Source organism: Chanodichthys erythropterus, chromosome 5, assembly GCF_024489055.1.
Source record: "Chanodichthys erythropterus isolate Z2021 chromosome 5, ASM2448905v1, whole genome shotgun sequence".
NCBI lineage: Eukaryota > Metazoa > Chordata > Actinopteri > Cypriniformes > Xenocyprididae > Chanodichthys > Chanodichthys erythropterus.
Window position 1 is genome coordinate 5,511,655 of NC_090225.1, and position 25,727 is coordinate 5,537,381.

General features: G+C 36.3%; 3 protein-coding genes across 4 annotated transcripts in view; 2 read left to right on the plus strand and 1 right to left on the minus strand.

The window, feature by feature from the left end:
- Window positions 1-404: 404 nt before the first annotated feature.
- Window positions 405-5,490, minus strand: fam241a (family with sequence similarity 241 member A). The gene is made up of 2 exons (XM_067385767.1): window positions 5,006-5,490; window positions 405-2,045 (listed from the first exon to the last, which is right to left on the minus strand). The coding sequence occupies exons 1-2, from the start codon at window positions 5,132-5,134 to the stop codon at window positions 1,752-1,754; spliced, it is 423 nt and encodes a 140-aa protein (XP_067241868.1). The 5' UTR covers window positions 5,135-5,490; the 3' UTR covers window positions 405-1,751.
- eif4eb (eukaryotic translation initiation factor 4eb) lies at window positions 5,225-13,166 on the plus strand. 2 transcript variants are annotated; one of them, XM_067385766.1, is made up of 8 exons: window positions 5,225-5,240; window positions 6,747-6,844; window positions 7,607-7,710; window positions 8,638-8,733; window positions 8,831-8,894; window positions 9,531-9,644; window positions 9,752-9,891; window positions 12,822-13,166. In XM_067385766.1, exons 2-8 carry the CDS (start codon window positions 6,800-6,802, stop codon window positions 12,934-12,936), a joined length of 678 nt encoding a protein of 225 aa, XP_067241867.1. In that variant the 5' UTR covers window positions 5,225-5,240; window positions 6,747-6,799; the 3' UTR covers window positions 12,937-13,166. The 2 variants fall into 2 exon arrangements, with proteins under 2 accessions (XP_067241867.1, XP_067241866.1); XM_067385765.1 differs by lacking the exons at window positions 5,225-5,240; window positions 6,747-6,844 and adding an exon at window positions 6,957-7,062.
- lingo2b (leucine rich repeat and Ig domain containing 2b) overlaps window positions 12,821-25,727 on the plus strand; it is a 40,504-nt gene continuing 27,597 nt past the window's right edge. The window contains exon 1 of the mRNA XM_067385764.1: window positions 12,821-12,923. The gene's annotated coding sequence lies outside the window, so the exon portion shown is untranslated. The remainder of the gene's footprint in view (window positions 12,924-25,727) is intronic.

Sequence of the window (25,727 nt, forward strand, 5' to 3'; positions counted from 1 at the left end):
GTCCTGGACATCTTGTTCAGATACATGGTATCATGGATTCTATCAAATACCAACAGATAAATAATCAAAACCTGACCGCTTCAGCTAGAAATCTTATAATGGGCTGTGGTTGGATCTTCCATCAGGACAATGATCCAAATCAAACATCAAAATCAACATGAAAATGGGTCACTGAGGACAAAATGAGGCTTCTGCCATGGCCGTCCCAGTTGCCTGACCTGAACCCTAAAGAAAATTAGTTGGGTGCTTTTCAATTCATTCTAAAGATTTGTAATAAATATATCGGTAACAAATTCAGGGCATCCCAAAAGCAATGTACTATCCTTTTGGGAAACATAGCCCTGTTGGATTTGGTGGATTTCATTGGGGAAAAAGCAATAATAACAAAAAAGTATTTTAAACCATGATAATTTTTATTATGATAACCCAGTTTTAATGTTCCCTTACATTGCAGAAAGATGTGAAATATAAAAAGCAATTCTTTACAAATAAATTAATCAAAGTATTCCTCACAGCCCACCACCATCCCAAAAATACAGCATTGTGGGATACAGTAAATGATATGTAGGTGAAATATGGCACAGAAGATGCAGATTAACACTGAACAGAATCAGATACATAAGAGCAAAGTTTTGGCATTGTATCGGCAATTATGAATTGTAATATTTCATACATAAGAGTACCAAAAATAATCATATTCAAACAAGATTTTCAAGAGTATGAAGTGATGTCATCTTGCAAAGATATTCACAGTTACATAAAGAGCAGCTTAGCTTTGCTTAAAAAGTTAGTTCATTCAATAATCTTCAAATGTAAGAAAAAAAAAAACATGTGCAATAAAAACAGGCCTTTTCATACTTCTCATCCTGAATATGGGTCATACAAAACATTCTGTTGTAGCAAAACTTGCATACTAAATATTTTATCTTTTGATTTCATTGATACAGATATTGTAACATTGATTTTTGAAATGAATGAGCAGATTAAAGTAAAATCAACTAATAATAATATCAAATAGGGATATATGGTGCATAACGTACTATAGGTCTTTTCTCACAAGAGGTTTGGTTTTAATACAGTCTTCCTCTGCTCAGACTTTTGGAGCATTTGATTTAATTCATCCTGTCAGAGGAAACCCAAAAATATCCCAGCAGCCCCAGAACATTCACATGCAGTAGTATTAACACATTCAAGTGAACACAGAAGGATTACTATTCCCTGGTATATTTCCAAAAGGGGAAAATGAGTAAGGTTGCCCTCTAGTGCAATTGTGGAGAATGCAGGACTGACACCTGGGCAAATAAGAGTAATACATTCAACAAAAGTACCATAGTCATTTTAATGACCATATATCTGGCATGTACAACTGTCGTTAAAATCCGGTTATATTTATGCTCTTTATCCTGTACTTTACTTTAAAACTTATTATAGTCAACATATCAATATGCACCCATTTTGTCTATGCAAATATTGAAGGGAAGCATGCTTTTCACAAATACCTTTCATAGATAATGCACAGTTCTGGAGGAATCATCATTCCAGTAGTTAAATCAAATCCTCTGATTATCTTTAATAACTCACTGTCTTGAACATACCCACATTAAAAGAAGGCATATACGGTAGTATACGGTTCGAGTAATACGTTCAAGTGGCATTCACGTTTTGTAGAAAGAAGTCTCTTCTCTCTTTCACTGGCACAGGCTGTTAGTGGCAAATGCACCTTCATCTGTCGGTCCGTCAATTAACATCTGCTATTTCTGGATGTAAATGATAACGATGCATAGAGTTCCCACGAGGCCGAGGGCTTGGATACCAAGGAACCAGAGCAGCAACCAAAACACCAGCACGACCACAGGCTCCACAATCTTCTCTCCGAAGTAAAGCTGGGTGAAACCAAGACCCCTCAGACACTTATTGAGCTCCCCGAACAGAGTGCCCATCTTCTCACAGTCGTCCACCAAAGGAGCCTCTGCTGCAGGTCCTTCTGCAGCCTGTGGCTCTGCTGTGGAGCCATCGTGTGGTCCTTCTCTTCCCCTGAGGTCATTCTGAGAGCAAAGACAGAGTTTGAATTAATTATACAATGTTTTTTAACTTCGTTTAGGAGTCACAATTGCCTTCTTTACAGTCAAAAGTGACCGAAGCCTTGAAAAGTAACTTTTTTTGTTTTTCAGGAAAACCATTGTAAAATATTTTTGTTCAATAATATTTTGATTATTATATAAAATTGAGGGTATTTTATGATACTATGCAATATTTACAATTTTTATTAGCTATTTTTCCCCATTGAAAATAATACCAATTTTTTTTCTAACATATTTTTAATTTATTTTTCAATTAAAGCAGTAGTCCATGTTAAATAGAGATAAGGCATTTAAAATCCTTTTTTTTTAAGGTAGATTAGTGCCATTTGGTGAGTAAAAAAAAAGAAAAATGTATGCAATGCCATGTTGTAACCACTAGATTCCTATAGAGCTCTATATAAAGTGGCTTATAAATTCTCCAGTGGTTTTTGGACACAAAACACTTATTTTTAGGATTTGGATTTATACTTAGACATTCTCAAAGACAACTTTTTGTCAAGGTTTAGATTTTTTGTTTTGTTTTAAATGTTGATTTGAAGTGTCGGTTTTTGCATTAATTTTACTATAGTCAAACCTGAACATAGAGGAGGACATTTTTTTTCACACATAACATCAAAAGTCAATAAAAATGAAACAAAAATGAACGTGTATTTTATAGCAGCTTAATAAATCTGGGTCTGATCTGATTTCAACCCCCTTAAATTTTTCACTCTTTGTTATATTGCAGCCATTTGCTAAAATCATTTAAGTTCATTTTTTCCCTCATTAATGTACAGACAGCACCCCATATTGACAGAAAAAAACACAGAATTATTGACATGTTTGCAGATTTATTAAAAAAAGAAAAACTGAAATATCACATGGTCCTAAGTATTCAGACCCTTTGCTGTGACACTCATATATTTAACTCAGGTGCTGTCCACTTCTTCTGATCATCCTTGAGATCCTTCTACACCTTCATTTGAGTCCAGCTGTGTTTGATTATACTGATTGAACTTGATTAGGAAAGCCACACACCTGTCTATATAAGACCTTACAGCTCACAGTGCATGTCAGAGCAAATGAGAATCATGAGGTCAAAGGAACTGCCTGAAGAGCTCAGAGACAGAATTGTGGCAAGGCACAGATCTGGCCAAGGTTACAAAAAAAAAAAAAAAATTCTGCTGCACTTAAGGTTCCTAAGAGCACAGTGGCCTCCATAATCCTTAAATGGAAGACGTTTGGGATGACCAGAACCCTTCCTAGAGCTGGCCGTCCGGCCAAACTGAGCTATCGGGGGAGAAGAACCCAAAGATCACTGTGGCTGAGCTCCAGAGATGCAGTCGGGAAATGGGAGAAAGTTGTAGAAAGTCAACCATCACTGCAGCCCTCCACCAGTCGGGGCTTTATGGCAGAGTGGCCCGACAGAAGCCTCTCCTCAGTGCAAGACACACGAAAGCCCGCATGGAGTTTGCTAAAAACCACCTGAAGGACACCAAGATGGTGAGAAATAAGATTCTCTGGTCTGATGAGACCAAGATAGAGAACATTTTGGCCTTAATTCTAAGCGGTATGTGTGGAGAAAACCAGGAACTGCTCATCACCTGTCCAATACAGTCCCAACAGTGAAGCATGGTGGTGGCAGCATCATGCTGTGGGGGTGTTTTTCAGCTGCAGGGACAAGACGACTGGTTGCAATCGAGGGAAAGATGAATGCGGCCAAGTATAGGGATATCCCAGACGAAAGCCTTCTCCAGAGTGCTCAGGACCTCAGACTGGGCCGAAGGTTTACCTTTCAACAAGAGAATGACCCTAAGCACACAGCTAAAATAACGAAGGAGTGGCTTCACAACAACTCTGTGACTGTTCTTGAATGGCCCAGCCAGAGCCCTGACTTAAACCCAATTGAGCATCTCTGGAGAGACCTAAAAATGGCTGTCCACCAACGTTTACCATCCAACCTGACAGAACTGGAGAGGATCTGCAAGGAGGAATGGCAGAGGATCCCCAAATCCAGGTGTGAAAAACTTGTTGCATCTTTCCCAAAAAGACTCATGGCTGTATTAGATCAAAAGGGTGCTTCTACTAAATACTGAGCAAAGGGTCTGAATACTTAGGACCATGTGATTATTTCAGTTTTTCTTTTTTAATAAATCTGCAAAAATGTCAACAATTCTATGTTTTTCTGTCAATATGGGGTGCTGCGTGTACATTGAGGAAAAAAATGAACTTTGCTGCAATATAACAAAGAGTGAAAAATTTAAGGGGGTCTGAATACTTTCCGTACCCTGTGTGTGTGTGCGTGTGTCTATTTTGCACTCTTGGCATTTTAGAGTGTCACCCCTTCAGTGTTGTGCACTTTTTTTCTGCAAAGTGTCTGATTTGTAGTTTATACCAAAAAAAGATTCACTGAGTTTTCGTATTTCCCATTCATTTCCTATGTCGGACATTTTTGACTGAAAAGAAGGTAAGTGTGACTATTTTTAACACAAAGCAGAAAGTGGAAAATACTGTACAAGATGACACCACATAACCGTGCATGAGAGTCTGTGGGAGTGTGTTTATATGTTTGTATGCACTCAAGCTATATATAGGCAGACAGTAAACAAGTTGGTACACTTAGGTTAAAGCTAAGGTAAGCTAAAAAGAGACTGGTGAGGCTCAACAGATTAGAATGAATGCCTTATGTTATACCTAATGAATGTGGCAAAACAGCTATTCATAGAGCAGGCTGTGGAAAGCTGTTGATAAAGAAAGGGAGAGGCAGGGCAGTGAAGTTACAGATATTCCGCGATTTCCCAGTATAAAGTGAAAGAAAGGAAGTTAAATACACTCATGCTTCTCTAAACAAAAATGAAATATAATGTTTAAATGCAAAATGAAAGCGAAAAGAAAAGAAGACAGCTAAATGTTTGCTCGAGCTCTATGAGATCTGACAGTCTTACCTGTTCGCGTGAGGGTCTGACAGCACGCTCGCGCTGGCAATGACAGCTTCGTTCTCGCGTCCCGCATAAGACATCACGATGACGTACCGCCGCATCATGTACAATCTGATTAGTAACGTTACTTGACATATTCCTAAAAACAGAATGATTAATGCTGACCTGAGATAGGGCCGAAGGGCTGAGAACCAGATGGCTGGCTACTGGCGATACTTCCGGTATCGGCTGTCAACAGAAGGTACATCCTGACGTCATGCGTCACGGCGCGGTCATAAAAAAAGATTTATCATCCATAATATCGAGAATTATTGTATTATGTTTTTTATAACCTTTATAATGAGAAAAAAAGAAAGCATTAGACATTATGTAGATGTAATAGCCCTAAACAAAAACGTTTTCTTTCTTTAAAAAAAAAAAAAAATGTCTAGCCTGTTTCATAGTATAACTATTTATTAATAAATCCGCACTAGGAATATATACTGTTATTGAAGTGCACAGCAATGTGTCTAAAACAAGCCAACTACGTAGACAAAATTTGGGGGCGTCATTTCCGACCAGTCGGTTCTTTCGAACGGTTCATTTCAACGAACCGATTCAGCTGCCCTTTTACGTCACACAAGTGATCATATTTCGGTCTGTCATGTTCAAATCTCTCCAGTAAATTCATATATCGTTACATATTTCTGTTTAGTAATGTTTCAGTTTTATAAACAGTTATGTTTATTGCAATTTCATTCAGTTTACTTCATAGCAGCCCCGATTCAGCTCATAAAAACAAGTCAACAAGAAGCTAAATATAATTTGCATTTACACTAAACACTTCTAAAATAGCCTACTAATATATATATTTTATATATATATATATATATATATATATATATATATATATATATATATATATATATATATATATATATACTTGACATAAGTTTGGAAACATTACTATTTTTAATGTTTTAAACAAAGTATCTAATGCACATTTATTTAATAATAAATACATAAAAAATGGTAATATTGTGAAATATTATTGCAATTAAATTATGGTTTTATATTTTAATATGCTTTTAAATATAATTTATTTCTGTGATTCTGAATTTCCAGCATCATTACTCCAGTCTTCAGTGTCACATGATCTTTCAGAAATAATTGTAATATGCTGATTTATTATCAATGTTGGAAAGTTGGAAACAGTTGTGCTTCTTAATATTATTTTATAACGTGGTATATTTTTTGGGATTCTTTGATGAATAAAAAGTTTAAAAATATCAGCATTTATTTAGAATAGAAATCTTTTGTAAAAATATACACTACAATTCAAAAGTTTGGGGTCTTTTTCTTTAAAAAAAAGTTTTGTTTTTTTTAAAAAAAAAGAAATTAATACTTTTATTCAGTACAGATGTGTTAAATTGATAAAAAGTGATAGTAAAGATTTATATTGTTAGAAAATATTTATATTTTGAATAAATTCTGTTCTTTTTAACCTTAACCTGGGTGACAGCACAACTGTTTCCAACTTTGATAATAACTGAGTATCAAATCCTCATATTAGAATGATTTCTGAAGGATCATGTGACACTGAAGACTGAAGTAATGATGCTGGAAATTCAGAATCAAAGAAATAAAGTATATTAAAATGGAAAACTGCAATTCGCGAACGTTTGTGAACTCAAATGAATGATTCATTATCGCATCAGATAGCCGTGTTCGAATCCTTTTTGAGACACCGCCTGTGATTCGCTCCCAGCACTGTGTCAGCCAATCAGAGCGAAGCACTGAAGTGAAGCGTGAACGTCCCTTATGAGGCCTGTGAACGACTCACGTAAAATGGCGACGGCGGAGCCGGTGAGTCAATAAACTTCTCAAAGACTGTTTTATACTTTCCTGCCGTTTCACGCCAAGCTTCAAAACGCCATTCCATTACAAATAGGTTTATACTTAGTTTTAGGCTAAAGTGGCTTTTATATTTCATCCTCTCTAAACTTTTAAAAAGTTTTTCGACATGTTTGAATGGTATGGCTCAACAAGTTTGGCTGAAAGTTGACAAGGCTTGTTCTAGTCGCGTAAGGCACTTAATTACTTTTCCAGATGTCTGTTCGTCACTACTACCCTTTATGCATTTAGCCACGATTTTCATCTTGTTTAAAAGACAATTCTGGAAGAAAGCATGCCAGTCACAGCACAGCTGTCAAAAACTAAAGGAATGTGAAGTGAATTGTAGTGAAACGACACCATGCTGGATCAAACCGAAAGCTGTGTGAAACCACAGATGTTAAAAACTGCTGTATTTCTAAACTGCTCACTTGAAAGACCCTCATGCTCACAGTAATGAATGATTGTAAACACGTAAAGCTCTCACACACAGCTCATGCTAGATTAAATTCAAGTTAAGAAAAACTAACAGCAGATATAACACAATCACATTAAACTACCAGGTATTGCATTGGTCCCAGGTGTTGAGTCAGTTTTGTTCTCTATGCTTGTGTTAATTTAAATAAATGAAGAAAATAAAGGGACGTTGTTTAGAATAAGTCTTTCAGTGGTGTGTGTGTGTCGTCAACCTAATTATATTAGGTCAAAACTAATCTTTAAAATTTTCCTGCCCAGGAAATAAACTCAAATTCTTGTAAGAGTGAAGAGGAGAACTCAGAAGAGACCAATCTGGAGATTGTCAGCCCTGAGAGCTACATCAAACACCCCCTACAGAACAGGCCAGTCAATGAATGAATGAATAATGAATAACGTATATTGTTATTTCCAATAAAACTCTAGTTTCTATATCTTTAGATTTTAATGCATACAAATCACATATTTCATTTTATTTCATTTTATTGCATACCGTTATACACCCGTAAGACCTTCGTTCATCTTTGGATCGCAAATTAAGATATTTTTGTTGAAATCCGATGGCTCCGTGAGGCTTGCATAGCCAGCAATGACACTTCCTCTCTCAAGATCCATAAAGGTACTAAAAACATTAAAATCAGTTCACGTGAGTAGAGTGGTTCAATATTAATATTATAAAGCGATGAGAATATTTTTGGTGCGCTAAAAAAACTAGCGACTTATATAGTGATGGCCGATTTCAAAACACTGCTTCAGGAAGCTTCGGAGCATAATGAATCAGCATATCGAATCAGCGGTTCGGAGCACCAAAGTCACGTGATTTCAGCAGTTTGCCGGTTTGACACGTGATCCGAATCATGATTCGACACAAAAGATGCATAACGCTCTGATGCTTCCTGAAGCAGTGTTTTGAAATCGGCTATCACTAAATAAGTCGTTATTTTGTTTTTTTTTGGCGCACCAAAAATATTCTCGTCACTTTATAATATTAATATTGAACCACTGTACTCACATTAACCGATTTAAATAAATTTTTAGGACCTTTATGGATCTTGAGAGAGGAAGTGTGTCATTGCTGGCTATACAGGCCTCACTGAGCCATCGGATTTCAACAAAAATATCTTAATTTGTGTTCCGAAGATTAATGAAGGTCTTAAGGGTGTGGAACGGCATGAGGGTGAGTAATAAATGACAGAATTTTCATTTTTGGGTGAACTAACCCTTTAAGAGTGTTTTTTAGATTTCAAGATTTTGTGAAACTGTAGATGTTATTTTTTGTTTTTCCCCTAAAGATGGTCTTTATGGTTCTTCAAAAATGACAAGAGCAAAACATGGCAGGCCAACCTCAGGCTGATCTCCAAATTTGACACCGTAGAGGATTTTTGGGCGTAAGACATTTTTTTTTTTTTAAGCATACATTTCACTTTTTTCCCACCCCAAATTACTTGACCAGTTTAATTGAGTTTATGAATCTCTTCTTTATAGGCTTTACAACCACATTCAGCTCTCCAGTAATTTGATGTCGGGATGTGACTACTCTCTTTTCAAGGTATGATTCCCTCATAACTGCTGTGTAATTTAAGGGATAATTCACCCAAAAATGAACATTTTATTATCATCATCAGCTTTAAATGAAAGCTCTGAAATTTTACCCAATATTATTCACACATTATCATGACTTCAGGAACTAACTGACCTTTTGCTAAGCCGCATAAAAATATTACTGACCAGTCATACTGGGCATCTGCTGTCATCTGCCATATTATCTGATGAGCTGTTGTTTTTGATATAGCTTAAGTCAACTGGAGATGTGTGTTTGGATTGACTTTACAAAAGCGATCCAAAAATATATTAGTGAAATCGAAATCTAAAAAAAACTGTTCATGCTGTGCAAGTTGATGTTGCTTATTAATTAAATTTACATAGACATGCTTTGACATACACTCACATACATCGTCAGGTTTTACCTTTTATGAGCACATGTGCATTGTTCTATTTATGGAGATCTCCAGTGGAATGTAACCAAGGAGGGTGGAGTTTAAGGGTCAGTTGCCGAAAGCATAGTGTTTGCAAAATTCGTATTGTTATTCTTTTTCTGTAAGTAGATTGTTGCTCGCTGCTTTCTAGAGGTAGTGTACGAGATGCTCCAGATTACTGTGGACTTTGGTATGTGCTTGGGTTGCAGGATGGTATTGAGCCCATGTGGGAGGATGAGAGGAATAAAAGAGGAGGCCGCTGGCTCATCACTCTCAACAAGCAGCAGAGGAAGTATGACCTGGACCGCTTTTGGTTGGAAACTGTAAGAGTTCTGAGTTAGTCACTGAACGCCCCCTCAACATGCATGCAAGTAATTCATGTGCCTCTGTAGCCCTGACTTTTAAAAATTTACCTGTGTCATTCCTACAGCTGCTGTGCCTCATCGGTGAGGCCTTTGACGACTACAGCGACGATGTGTGCGGGGCTGTGGTCAATATTCGAACGAAAGGAGATAAAATCGCCGTCTGGACAACTGATTATGAGAACAGAGATGCTGTAACGCACATAGGGTGAGACTCTCATGAATTCACACTACATGTAAATCAGGGGTGCCCAAACCTGTTCCTGGAGATCTGCCTACCTGTAGATTTCAGATTCAGCACACCTGTCTGTAATGATCAAGTGCCCCTGAAGATCTTAAAGGGTTAGTTCACCCAAAAATGAAAATGATGTCATTAATGACTCACCCTCATGTCGTTCCAAACCCGTAAGACCTCCGTTCATCTTCGGAACACAGTTTAAGATATTTTAGATTTAGTCCGAGAGCTTTCTGTCCCTCCATTGAAAATGTATGTACGGTAGACTGTCCATGTCCAGAAAGCTAATAAAAACATCATCAAAGTAGTCCATGTGACATCAGTGGGTTAGTTAGAATTTGTTGAAGCATCGAAAATACATTTTGGTCCATAAATAACTAAAACTAAGACTTTATTCAGCATTGTCTTCTCTTCCGGGTCTGTTGTCAATCCACGTTCACGACTCCGCAGTGACGCTGCTTGTGACAGCAGTTGCTGCTGTGTAGGAGCTTCTTCCATCGCTCTTAGTTCTTCATCCGTGTATTCGGGTTCAAATAAATATGTCTGAGCAAAAAAATGCAAGTCTTCCCTGTTTGTGAAGGTTGTTTTGTTTACAGCGTGCGTCTCCCTCAAGCCCTTTCCACTGCACACGAAATTCGCATCCGATTGTCGCATTTCGCCCCCTAGTGGCGGTCGCATGGAACTTTGAAATTGGTAGTGAAGCAACTGTTACCCTTGATTGGCTTATTCACCATGGTAAACTGAAGGATTTTAATGAATGTAACGTTAATGCATGTATGAATATATCCATACAAAGCAAATGACCCTCAATATATCTAAAATAAAAACATAGTAGATTTTATAGAGCTAATCAACGTAAATTTATTTAATAATCATAAAATATCTATTTTTTTAACATAATTATTAATAACCACCATTTTACAGAAATAGTGTTTACAGAATAACATTAAAGTGTTAAAATGTTGGTAATTCTAACTTCACGCTTTTAGTTTTTATTAGAATACAACATATCCGGTCGGCCGGTCGCATACGGTCTAGCCACAGAAATTCAAATATTTAAACGCACCCGAAGCTCAAATCAGATCCGAAATTTCCGCATTCGCATATGATCGGAACTCCACGCAGCCCCCGTACTACTCTCCATTGGAATGACTTCCAGTCCAACGGCTGTCGTTTGTCGTGTGCAGTGGAAAGGCGGCTTCAGACTGTAAACGAAGCTCGGGCGCACCAGATAACATGTCAGCAGCGTCACTGCGGAGTCGTGAACGCGGATTGACAACAGACGCGGAAGAGAAGACAGTGCTGAATTAAGTTGTCGTTTTTGTTATTTTTGGACCAAAATGTATTTTTGATGCTTCAACAAATTCTAACTAACCCACTGATGTCACATGGACTACTTTGATGATGTTTTTATTACCTTTCTGGACATGGACAGTCTACCGTACATACATGTTCAATGGAGGGACAGAAAGCTTTCGGATTAAATCTAAAATATCTTAAACTGTGTTCCGAAGATGAACGAATGTCTTACGGGTTTAGAACGACATGAGGGTGAGTCATTAATGACATAATTTTCATTTTTGGGTGAACTAACCCTTTAATTAGCTGGTTCAGTTGTTTGATCAGGGTTAGAGTTGAACTTAACAAGAAGGTAGATCTGCAGGAACAGGATTGGGCACCCCTGAAATAAAAAGACGTTTTTTTCACTGCCGGGCCAGTGCGAGCCAGGGCTAACAGCATGCCGAGCGGGACCAATAGCCTCGGATCTCAAGCACCAAGGCCAAAATCAAGTTGCATTTCCACTGTCGGATCATTAGCCCCACAGCTCTACCCTAAAACCCGCCCTTAACAAGGCTCCATAGAACGTCACACAACTCTACCGTTTCACTAGCTAGATTGCAAAATGAGCAAGACAGATGTGAATGTTTGGCCTTTACTTGAAGACTTAAGATTCCAGTATCAATATTTGACCAATGTTTTACAATAAAAAATGTAACGGTCACAGTAATTTATTAATTTGTTTCAGGAGTTCACATCAATCATGCTGAATCAATCATTTTAATTCTGAGTTGAACTAATTTAAGGCTTTTAAGTCCAAAGGCTCACGCATTTAGAATAATAGTGATAAAATATCATATGTTTACATCACATTTGAGCATTTCTATTAATTTTTCCACAAAATTATGCAATGATTGCGATCTGAGGAGGTTTGAGCGATCTCTCCTGTCTCATTATACTCATTATCCTTTCAGTCAGAGCAACAGAAGGTGTTCACAGACAGAAAACAGGAGTTATTAGTTATACGAGTTAACCGGAGTGTGTGACATATATGCGGATGGATTAGTCTAGTATCAACAAAGGCACAGGGAGGGAAGAGACAGATAAAATGCAAAACCAAATAAATCGTATGTGATTTGTACGTTCTTCGAGCAGTCTGTTATTTTCCAAAAATGTGTGTATAATTGTAATGATTAGCATAAGTAGCCTTTAGCATCGCATATAAATATATTTCTGCCTCATACAGTGATCAGAATCCCCATTGGATCACAAGGCAGTTATTTCAAACACTTGCTGCTGTCTGAAAGTGAGGTTTAAGCTGAAAATTTAAAGTTAGCTGGTAATCTGGTATGATAACATGGGAAATGAGCTGCGGTGTTAACCTTCTCCTGACTCTGATAAACTCTGTCTTTGTTTATGACCACTCCCTCAAACCCAAGTTGGCTCGCTTTGGACCAAGGTATTCGGTGGGCCAAAACCCCTGGCCATTAGCCCCAATGAAGCCCGATCCAGCCCCGGAAGTGACAGTGGAAATGCGACTGGCCCTGGCAGGCACTAGCACACTCGCCTTTGGCCCGACAGTAGAAACACGGCTAATGCAATGTGTAATTGTGTTTGTTTGGCAGGAGGGTGTACAAGGAACGGTTAGGCATCCCTATGAATATGACCATTGGCTACCAGTCTCATGCTGACACGGCCACTAAGAGTGGCTCCACTACTAAGAACAAGTTTGTGGTCTGAATATCTTCAAGGGCCTGAATCTCTTTCTCTCTCTCTCTCTCTCTCTCTCTCTCTCTCTCTCTCTCTCTCTCTCTCTCTCTCTCTCTCACTCTCTCTCTCTCTCTTTCTCTTTCTCTTTCTCTCTCTCTTTCTCTGCCTCATAAAACCAAAGCAACAAAAACATACTGGACTCAAACTGCCATGAAACCCCTGCAAGTACAGTATTTTTTTTTTTCTTTTTTCCAAAAGCCCTTCACAAACACACTCCTGGACTTCTGCTTGTAAAAATGATGAAGATTGCAGCACAGGCAAAGTTTGAAAATAACAGTGTTGCTTGTTACATTCACACACATTTAATAAGTATTATTTCTGTATCATGCTACACTACACGTCCCCACCAAACATTACCACATCACTACACAATTTCCCTAAGAAAAAATGAGTACGCAAGTCACATTCAATGTTTACCCCTGGCAAGTCTTGTTCAGAGTTATTTAAGTATTTAATATTTTTTTTAAAGAAATTGTCAATTTATTTAATGGCAGAGGAAAAGGAAATGTCTGTGTTCTTTTATCTAGCAGCTTTGCTGCTTCAGTGCCTAATGAACATAAACATTTTAATTTATTCAGATTAATCCTCTACAGTTCATTGAGATGGTATTTGGCCATTGAGTGTATGTAATCAAGCTAATCTACATAGATCTGCCGCCTTTAAGCATTAACATGATTAAATTTGGGGGTTTGCAATTCAAGATAAGTGTTTTTTATATTGTGAATTTTCGATGCAATCATAAGTTTACATTCCTTGTTAGAACAGTAAACTGTGGGACTTTTTTGCAATGCTGTAACAGAATTGTGCTTGTCTGGATGTCATTGGCTTGATTTGGCTCTTCAAAATGATAGCAGCATGATCAAATAGGCCCTGAAAATAAAATAGATTCATGTCGATTCAATTTATTTCACTGAAGAGGGGGAAAGGCGTCTTGGTATTCATCACCACAGTGAAGCAGGATGTTAATGGGCAATTAATTATTTATTTGAACATCAAATCTCACCAAAATAGATAACAGAGGTTGAGAAATCTTGACTAATCTTGCCTGTCTGTCTGTCCTTAAGTGTAACTTGCATGTTTAACATTCAGATTTGAAATCTATAAGCTAATCATTTTTTTTTAAGAGACACAAACCTTGTTTGCAGTCTTTGTCTGGAGGTTTGCAGTACACTGTATTCCTCAACCCATCACCACTCAGTCTAGTATCAATGCAAAGCTTGATTGTGCTCAGTCACATTATTTTCTGGATCCAAAATTAGTATCTGTCTGTCTAACTGAATTCATAGAGCTCAGAATACGTTCAAGGTATCATGCAGTAGACTTTGAACAGTGCTGAATGATATAGCACCAGAATGTCACCTGATACTGGATGCTAGACCAAGGACGAAGGATTACCGCAGACGCATAGAAAGAGAATAAATAATTATTTATTAGCAAGGACTTTGTTCAGAATCAAACCGGTGTTCAAACTGAGATTTTCTATTTATCTCAAGGACAGTTGATCAATACTAGCATTTATGTGATTCTGTGTTTTTTTTCCCCCTCTAAGATCTTTTTAATGTTTGAAAGAATTCAAACCAAGGATGTTTACCAAGGACGAATTTATTTGATCAACACAGAAAAAAAGCATAATATATGTTAAAGGAACACTCCACTTTTTTTGAAAATAGGCTCATTTTCCAACTCCCCTAGAGTTAAACAGTTGAGTTTTACCGTTTTCGAATCCATTCAGCCGATCTCCGGGTCTGGCGGTACCACTTTTAGCATAGCTTAGCATAGTTAATTGGATCTGATTAGACCGTTAGCATCGCGCTTAAAAATGACCAAAGAGTTTTGATATTTTTCCTATTTAAAACTTGACTCTTCTGTAGTTAAATTGTGTACTAAGACCGGCGGAAAATAAAAAGTTGTGATTTTCTAGGCTGATATGGCTTGGAACTATACTCTCATTCAGGCGTAATAATCAAGGAACTTTGCTGCCGTTCCATGGCTGCAGCAGTGCAATGATATTACGCAGCGTCTCTCACAAACGTCTCCATGGTTGCAAGGCACGTTCCCTGTGCAAGCAGGGGCTCACGGGCGCTGCGTAATATCATCATATCATATCAGCCTAGAAAATCACAACTTTTTATTTTCCGTCGGTCTTAGTACACGATTTAACTACAGAAGAGTCAAGTTTTAAATAGGAAAAATATCAAAATTGGTCATTTTTAAGCGCGATGCTAACGGTCTAATCAGATTCAATGAACTATGCTAAGCTATGCTAAAAGTGGTACCGACAGAACCGGAGATGGATGGATTTGAAAACGGTAAAACTCAACTGTTTAACTCTAGGGGAGTTGGAAAATGAGCCTATTTTCAAAAAAAAGTGGAGTGTTCCTTTAAAATAGCTGTTTTTAACTTCAATATATTTGTTTTTAACTTTAATTATATTTAATATATTCCTGTGATCAAAGCTGAATTTTCAGCATCATTACTCCAGTCTTCAGTGTCACATGATCCTTCAGAAATCATTCTAATATGCTGATTTGCTGCTCAAGAAACATTCTTGTTATCAATGCTGAAAACAGATGGGCTGCTTAATATTTTTGTGGCATTTGTTTGAAGTAGAAATATTGTGAATGTCTTTACTGTCACTTTTGATCGTTAATGCATTTATTTATTTCTTAAAATCTTAACTGATCCCAAACATTTGAATGGTATGAAGTTTTGTTAGCCAAACTCCAATTTTACTACAACATTACAATTGCATTTTTATTCATTCTGTCAAGGATAATCTTGCCAGGAGCTGTTACTGATGTCTTAAATGGCAAACATTTAAGCTCAACTCCTGAGTCTTGAGCATATAGACAATGTAAACATACTGCCAAGACATTATCTTTTTCATCGATGGTTTATTGATCTGTCTACTTAATCTAGTACATTTTTTTGTCAAGCTATGTGAGCATGTTTACAATTGTAAAGCTTTGGTGTGAGGAGGAGTATGTGTCCTGTTGATGCATTTCCCCCCTGTTTCACAGACAAGGCTTAAACTAGTCCCAGACTAAAATGTATGTTTGAGCAGTTTTAACTGAAAGCATCTTCTTACTGACATCTATGTCAGTGCCATTGTTTTGTCTCAAGATGCACACCGGTAATGTTTTTTTCTTCTAGCATACGTTTATAAAAGGTACTTAAATATCCTAATTGAACTGGTTTAGGCTAAGCCCTGTCTGTGAAACCAGGCCTTACGTCTTGACTTATAATTTAATGTTTTGTTTGGTAACACTTTACAATGAGGTCTCGTTTGTAAACTACATTAGCTAACATTAACTTTTAACAGCATTAATTCATCCATGTTATGCAAGTTCATAAAAATAGTTTTTCGTTGTTCATGTTGGTTATCAGTGTATTAAGGGGCTGTTTACACGACACAGTTTTCAACTAAAAACTGACATTTGGGCGTTTTGGGGGCCTGAAAACGCAAACTTAAAAACGGGATTTAAAGTGCAACTTTTGAAAATGATACCATTATCATCTCCGTGTAAATAACAAAAACGTTGATCTGTGAAAACGGTGACAGCTAACACGTGCGTATTGTGTTCAGTCTATGTGTGTTTGGCACGAGTATGTGCACAGGTGCATAGTCTTTCTTTACAAAGTAGCATCGACAACTACTGACCTAGCATGCATAATACAGCGTTTTTAGTCGTTTTAGTGGATCCATGTGATCGTTTTGACAACGTTGTCATCTATTTATTTTTATTTTTTTACATCGCTGTCGTGTAAACGTACCCTAAAAATGTGTTAATGTTGAAATCACCATTATGATTCATAAATGCTGTAGAAATATTTCTCATCGTTCATGATTACAAACTAAACCTTATTTTAAAGTGTTACCTTTTACTTTGATGGCATGTTCTGTTGTGTATCTTTACTGTGGCTTAGTGGTTTTATGCAGTTTCAACATCTGATCAACGGACGGAGAGATGCTTTAATAGTCGAACAAAGAACGTGGGAGGGTCCCAGACAAAATCAAACTTGACAACTACAAAACTCATTTTGTGATGGCCCTAAAAGACTATTCTGGTTTATTTAATGGCTGCGATCCAGGGTCACTAATAACGATACGAGATGTCAATAGTTTTTAGTATCATTTTGATGTCTTCTGGATGTTTATATGGTACTGGCCAGCAGCAGGATAATGAGATGCCAGTCTGATGTGCTGTTTGAGCTTCCTCACTTCACACCTCTAGCATCTCTAATGAGAGACCCTTGAATCAGTCTTAGTGACCCTCACAAAACTAATGAGGAGCACGCAGTTTGTTCACCAATTACCGGTCTCAAGCAGATGGAGTTATGCAGTGTTGAAATCTTAATTTAGATGTCTGTTTTTCATGTAGTCTGAATACTTGTTATGTGTGCATATACATACTCTTGAGATGAAAGCCAGGTCTTTGAAAATGGAGGACTCTTCTGAAGAAAAAGCTAATGACAATCAGACCTCTGAACTGAGATGAGACGAAGATGGGCAGTGAGGGTATTATACAACTGCCCTATAAAAGAAAAGAGCTACCAGGCATATCTTTGACATTAAACCCCATCCAACCTCTGAATACCATAGTATAAATGGTTATTCACTAGGCAGAATGCTCTTAGGCTAAGTCATGTCTTATTACTTTATATGTTTGTTCTTCCCTCTAGCTACCAGAGAGCATGAAAGCATTTTCATTGTTACAGCAATTCTGGCATGTGGCTTGGGGTTTTTGCCAAACATTTTCAGTATTTCAACAGTGCATGGCTGTGATATAAGTATACAATATGCATGTAAGGAGAGATTTTTTTAAATATATAATATATATATATATATATATATATATATATATAATTTATATATATTTTTATATATATATATAATTTATATATATTTATATATATATAATTTATATATATTTATATATATATTTATATATATATATATATATAAATATATATATATATATATATATATAAATTATATATATATATATATATATATAATTTATATATATATATATATTTATATATATATATATATATAATTTATATATTTTTATATATATATATATATATATATATATATATATATATATATATAAATTATATATATATATAAAAATATATATAAATTATATATATATATATATAATTTATATATATTTTTATATATATATATATATTTTTATATATATATATATATATAATTTATATATTTTTATATATATTTTTATATATATATATTTATATTTTTATATATATATATATATATATATATATATATATATATATAAATTATATATATATATATATATATATAATTTATATATATATATATATATATATTTATATATATATATATATTTTTATATATATATATATATAATTTATATATTTTTATATATATATATATATATATATAATTTATATATATTTTTATATATATATATATATATATATATAATTTATATATAATTTATATATATTTTTATATATTTATATATATATATTTATTATATATAAATTTTATATCAACATCAAACTTTACAATGTATATAATATTATATTACGCATTTCAATATATTTAATGTATATATTAAATATACTGGAGTGTATCTTTGATATTGTAATTTGTCACCTTTTTGTGCTTTTGGCCTTTACTAAATTGCCCTGCAGTGTCAAATTCATTTTTAGAAGCATAAATATTTCATGTCTCTCAATTAATATGACTTTATAAAAGATGCAAGCAAAGTAATTATTTTTTTTTTTTTTAAAAAGGCAAGATACCTTGCCTTTTACAATAGTTTTAGATTGATATACATATATTTCCAGTGAAATATGTGTGTGCATATACACCTCACCATTACACCAACAGGGACTATATGACATTACATTTTAAATAAATAGATATTATTATTATGTAGTTGGTCCCCCCTTTTCAGCTATAGCTTCCACTCTGTCCACAAGATTTTTGAGCGCTTCTGGGATTTTTTGCCCATTGATCCATAGAGGATTTGTGCGGTCAGATGTTGGATGAGAAGGCCTGCCTCGCAATCTCCGTTCCAGTTCTTTATGGACCTTGCTTTGTGCACTGGGCACAGTCATGCTGGAATAGAAAAGGGCCTTCCCCAAACTCTTCCCACAAAGTTGGAAGCATATTGTCCCAAATGTCTTGCTGAAGCATTAAGATTAAGATCCCTCCTCGACCAAACATAGTTGGCACAATTCAGTTTGGTAGGTAACATTCTCACAGCATCCGCCAAACCCAGACTTGCCCATCAGACTGCCAAACAGAGAAGCGTGGTCTGTCACTCCACAGAAAACAGTTCCCTTCTCCAGAGTCCAATGATGTGAGGCTTGCATGCAGCTGCTCGGCCACGGAAACCCATTCCATAAAGCTCCCGCCACACATTTTTTTTGTGCTGATATTAATGCCATAGGAAGTTTGGAATTCTTGGAATCAGCAGAGCGTTGGTGACTTTACATGGTCAATAATTAATAGGTATGTCCCAATACTTTAGTCCATATATATAATAAATATATATATATATATTTAGTATACATGGATCTATGAATATGCTAATTAGCCCCGCCTCCACTCACACCAGCTCAGAGATCCACTCAGTCAACTTACTGAGGTAAAATCACTCTTCAGAAACATAACAGTAATTAATTAGTAAGTAATGATTAGCCTTTTGCTTGACTATGTTATCAAACAGCCAATAATGTGTTGCTAATATTACACAAATCATGTTCCCGTTCACCATGTCAGAGTCAGACAGCTGCCTTCTAACTATCAGTATCCTTACAAACGCTATAAACAACTCAGAACGTCATTGAAGAAAGGCATATAGTTCATCATAACATCGTAATATACATCATACAAACACACATATATATATATATATATATATATAATATATTAAAAAGTAATGAATGCAATGATGCATTCAATTGATTAAAAGTGACAGTAATATTTACATTGTTTAAAAATCTAATAAATCCTGTTGTTTTGAACTTTTCCAGAATTTGGAAAAAAATCAGACTAAACAAAAATATTAAGCAGCACAACTAATAATTAAGGTTCATTGTTTACAAGAAATAACATTTTAAAGTCCCCCTTCGGTGAAAATCAAGTTTTTAATGTTTATATGTCTGTGTTGTTTTCAATATGCTTTAAGACAAACCATGTGCAAATTCATAAGTCAAAACCATTGCTGAGTATTTTCTCTTTAAACCTGCAGCGAAAAAAAAAAAAAAAAAAACGTGTTTTGAAATCGCTGGTGTTTGTATGATGTATATTACGATGTTATGATGAACTATATGCCTTTCTTCAATGACGTTCTGAGTTGTTTATAGCGTTTGTAAGGATACTGATAGTTAGAAGGCAGCTGTCTGACTCTGACATGGTGAACGGGAACATGATTTGTGTAATATTAGCAACACATTACTGGCTGTTTGATAACATAGTCAAGCAAAAGGCTAATCATTACTTACTAATTAATTACCGTTATGTTTCTGAAGAGTGATTTTACCTCAGTAAGTTGACTGAGTGGATCTCTGAGCTGGTGTGAGTGGAGGCGGAGCTAATTAGCATATTCATAGATCCATGTATACTAAATGAGGAAAGGGTGTAGAGTTACATTCAAGCTATTTTAAGGCATGAAGACATTTTTTCACAGGAAAACATTTAAATGTCATTTTGGTGATGATCAAAGACAAATTTTAAGGGATATAATTAGGGGGGACTTTAAAACATGTTGAAATAGTAAACAGTTATTTTAAAATGTAATAATATTTCACAATATTACCGTTTAATGTATTTTTGACCAAATACATGCAGCCATGGTTGGCATAACAGACTTCTTTCAAAATCATTGAAAAATCTTACTGACCCTAAATTTTGACCTGTATAACACACTAACTTTCAGTCAGACTTTTATACTTGTAATTAGAAAAAAAAAAAAAATCATGCAAAATTAAATTGTTTAAGTTTAGATGTAGTGGTATCCTCAGTTACATGCTTAGATAATTGGCCCTTATGCAATATGCACTTTCCTGTGCAGGAGTTTTATCTGCCAATAACCTAAATGTGAAAGTAATGTACTTGAGCATTTGTGGGATACAGATCTGTGAATATTATGATTAATGGCCACAAGATGGAGACTCAACCTTCACTTTGTCTCTGACAATTAGTCACCCCCTCACTGACTTGAAGAGCTTGTGCCACTGCTCTCAAGTTCAGATGACTTTCCTGTTTGTTTGACAAATCGTATGTTTGTATTTACGTGTCTGTTGAAATTTAATCACGCATTTGCTTGGGGTAAAATGAATGCTAAACGGTTATGCATACATATTTTTAAAATAATACTTCCTGAATTCACTGTGTCATGTTCAGGTATGAATGCTCGCTGTTTTCAAATCTATATAAATCACAGTCCGGGTCTTACTGAAGGGTGATTCATGTACAGATTTGTATCTATTTGCCTTGTTCTTTAGATCTATATTTGTGCTGCCCAATAATTATTCCATTTTCTAAAATGTCTCGCTCAATATCCGAGCACAGCATGACCCCTAAATGCTTTCCTGGCTCTTATTAGACCTCTGACAGTTGAGTTTCTATTTCTTTTATGAGGCAAGGGGTGAGAAACCGAATTGTCCACATCTCGGAAACGGCACTCTGTCACACACGCTGTTAAGTGTGTTTCAGTGGATAGGATTGCTCGTGGCAGGAGTCCCTCGAGGGCTCGTTTTGATGTGCTCTGATGGTTACCCATAGCAACCGACTGGCCAGTGAACGGCTACATATGGAGTGTGTGTGAGAGTTGAGGAAGTGTGTTCTATTCACACTTAAACTCTGACACACAGCGCTGCACGATTCTCACTATAGGTGCTTCTTTTTACACGGCAGACGCGCGAAGAGACGTTTATGAAAGCATTTCACTCCAGGCTCCTTTATTTCGTGTCAAATTGCGCCGTCACATCTTTTGATGCTTTCAAACAATGATGCCTGAAATGATCAAACATGCAAGGAAACATCAAAGCGTCTCCTGCATAATTAAATTGGTTGTTTTTACATTTGTTTACCTTGGAATGTTTCATTTTTTATTCATAAAGAAGAAGTAAAACAATTGTCTCTTCAAATGTTGTCAGTTCAGTGCATAAAGTCAGTCATTCATTCATTTCTGCACATGCAGGCTGACAGTGATTCACAACCTTAAAGGGTTAGTTCACCCAAAAAGAATATTATCCCATAATATTTAATATTAAAATTAACCCTCAAGCCATCCTAGCTGTATATGACTTTCTTCTTTCAGACGAACACAATCAGAGTTATATTAAAAAATATCCTGGCTTTTCCAAGCTTTATAATGGGAGTGAATAGTATCCAAGATTTTGAAGCCCAAAAAAGCACATCCATCATAAAAGTAATCCATACGGCTCCAGTGGGTTAATAAAGGCCTTCTGAAGTGAAGCGATGCATATTTCTAAGAAAAATATCCATGTTTATAACTTTATAGACTAGAATCACCAGCTTCCGTAAGTGAGTCGATTCCGGTGGAGGAGTTAACATTAACCTGATGCATGACGTATTGATGAACGCGGAAGCTCAGAGGATGGAGCAAAACAAAATACCGGTCACGAATTAGAAGTCTAAAATGAGAATGTTTAAAGAGAAATGTTGGAGGAGCTTGAGTTTGTTGTTGTTTGAACCGCAAGAGGCATCTACTCTCACCTAAGCTTACGCTACTCCTACATCTTACATCTTACGTCATACACCAGAACTCGACTCTCTCGTGAACGCGCGGACAGACATTACTGGAAGCTAGTGGTGCCGTATGGATTACTTTCATGATGGATGGATGTGCTTTTTGAGGCTTCAAAATCTTGGTAACTATTCACTCCCATTATAAAGCTTGGAAGACCCAGGATATTTTTGAATATAACTCTGATTGTGTTTGACTGAAAGAAGAAAGTCATATACACCTAGAATGGGATCATTTTCATCTTTTGGTTGAACCAACCCTTTAACCATGTAATTTCTGTGCCACTTTTATTGAAAAAATAATTTTTGTATTTGTTTTTCAGACGGGTTTCCAAAACATTGCCTCTGTAAATGTTCTAGCAGCTAGAACTACCTTAACCTTGCACTATTAGTTCATCAGAAGGCTCTCCTTTTTCATATAAGGGAAAAAGCAATTTACAAAGTTTTAGGAGTTACATGTTTAAAGTGTTTAAATGCAGGAGAAAAGGCCTGTTCACACTAAGAATGATAGCTTAAAGGTGCGGAAAGTAGATTTTGAACAACGCTGTTGGACATTGTAGATATTTGAAATCAACCCAAACAAACCCACCTCTCTCTTCATTGCTCTGCCTCCAAAACTCGCACTCCAATCCTAACCACCCTGGCCTGCTCCGAGTCGGTCTCAAACCCCAGTCCGATCGCTGCTGGCATGGGAGGTGAATGCATAAGTTTAAGTTGCACTGGTTTAAATGCAAAACTCTTAGTATCTGTTCACTGTTACACGCAATCCGAGTCTGTTTATCGCAGCTGACGCGCAACAAAATGCTTCACAAAAATAAAGCGAACGACAAGGAAGCACAAAAATGAACATAGAGTACACAAGCGCAAATATAAAGTGTTCATTGTTAGTCGCAAACAGAACAGCAGCTCCAGACAATCAAAACCGTGTTACTCAAAGCAGCCTCTGCGTCTGTTTTCAGGCCTTCCCTCTTAGCTCTCTCCAGCGCCGGAAAGCTTTCCTAATATAAACGTGGGTCCTAAAGCGCTTGCCCAGTCATAAACCTCCATTCCAGTGATATTCTTTTGTATTGTCCCATCTCTCGTTCTGCAGTTTTTTTTTTCTTCTTATTTTCAAATCTCTCACTTGCTCGTTCTCTCTTCTCGTATGCTGATTGGTTTGTTGTTGGTGTCGACCCGACTAACTTCCAAACTGTGTATTTGAAATAACACCTTTAACAGTCTATATTAGCATCCACACCAAAACACGTTAATGTTCTGTTTATTATAAGTGGCTCTCAGTGTTTTTATTGTTCATCAGCTGTTTTCCAAGTGATTTCAGCAGTTTTGTTCCTCTGTGTCATTATCGTTGTAGTTGTGGTGTGGAACTCCTATTCTCAGAGAATTAAAATGATTATTAAAACTGTTTAGTTATCATTATAGTTATCATCCTTGGTTTGAACAAGCCTTAAATCCCTTAAATTTTTAATCCTAGTGTGAACGGACTACAGGAGTCACTCCCGAAACATCTTATTGATGTTAACAATAAACACGGGTGATTTTTTGGCGATTTTTGACCCAAAGTAATATTAGCAACCAGAGGTATCTATTCATCTCAAAAGTTTTTCATTTCATTCAGCTACTCTTTTTAAACAGCTTGCTGTCTTTGGACAGTAATGGACCGCCCTTAGACCACAGAGCTGGCAGAGAGAGACAGGTGTGGATGTCAAAATGAGTCAAGACACGTACCTCAGTCTGTAATTTGCCAGCACTCCTCACAGTGAAAGAAGACCCTCATCGACAGGCTGTCAGTTTCCAAAAGAGAGAGAAGCATTACTGCATTAACAACTAGTTGTTCAGTTCTGTTCTGTACAAACATTTTTTTTTTTTAGGTTTGATATAAATTTGGTTACCATTACCTGTAATTTAGCTGTAGGATGCAGCTGTCCCTCTCATAAATGACCAAATTCACTGTGTACAGAACAAGATTGAGCAGTCAAAAGAGGAGTGACTCTGTATAAAGGCACGTTAACACCAAGAACGATAACTATATTTGCATCCACACCAATGAACGATAACGGTCTGTTTATTCCAAGCTCACACGCTGTGGTTTCAAAGTGTGTACAACATGTTTTTGCTGTTCGTGTTGCATTTACACTGCTTTAACCAGCAGATGTCCTCAGCATGCTATGTTTGGAGTGAATAGCTAGTGTAATCGATCTAATCTAACAGTAAATTTAACTGATGAAGTCAATATAGTGGAATAAAAACAACGCCTAGTCTTTTTCACTGTAACTTTAAAGCAAGACAATGTTGTTGAAACTAGCACTGGATACCTGAGGAAATTTATTTGACACTGTTTGCTAGCCTGGCATAATGATCTTAATGTTAATACTTCTCACCATTTATTCAGAGGGTACGACTGAATGTTTTCCATATTTCCATTTTCTTTAAAGTATCCTTGAAAAGGGGGTTTGACTTGTTAAACAGCGGTGGCTTTTTCTGGACCTCTGCGATTAACTTCTCCGCAATGTTGTCTGCCATTTTAATGCGCAAACTCTTAAATTAAAACAGATTCTGATTGGCTGCCAGTGTTTTATCATTCAACAGCTAGAAAAAAACTTTCTGAAAGTGATCTCAACAAAATGGTTTCTCTACATCGTAATCGTTATAGCTGTGGTGTGCACTATATCTTAATCGTTTTCTTTATAGTTATCATTCTTGGTGTGAACGTGCCTTTAAGCTCCATTGTGCTCCAACGGCGATTCAACATTTCGTATCGGCTGAAAAAAGGCCGATGAGGACCAACTTCAGCCGACGGTGCGGAACACACTGAGAAAACTTAGTCGGCCGACGAAGAAAAACTGCCCGACGGCCGACCGTCGGCTTGGTGTGTTCCTGCCTTTACAGACACATTAAAGTAATAGAGTTTGCACTTTTCTTCTCACCGAACCGAACGTACTAGTAAGAGTCAAAGACAATTGCATTCAGTTCGGTGAGAAGA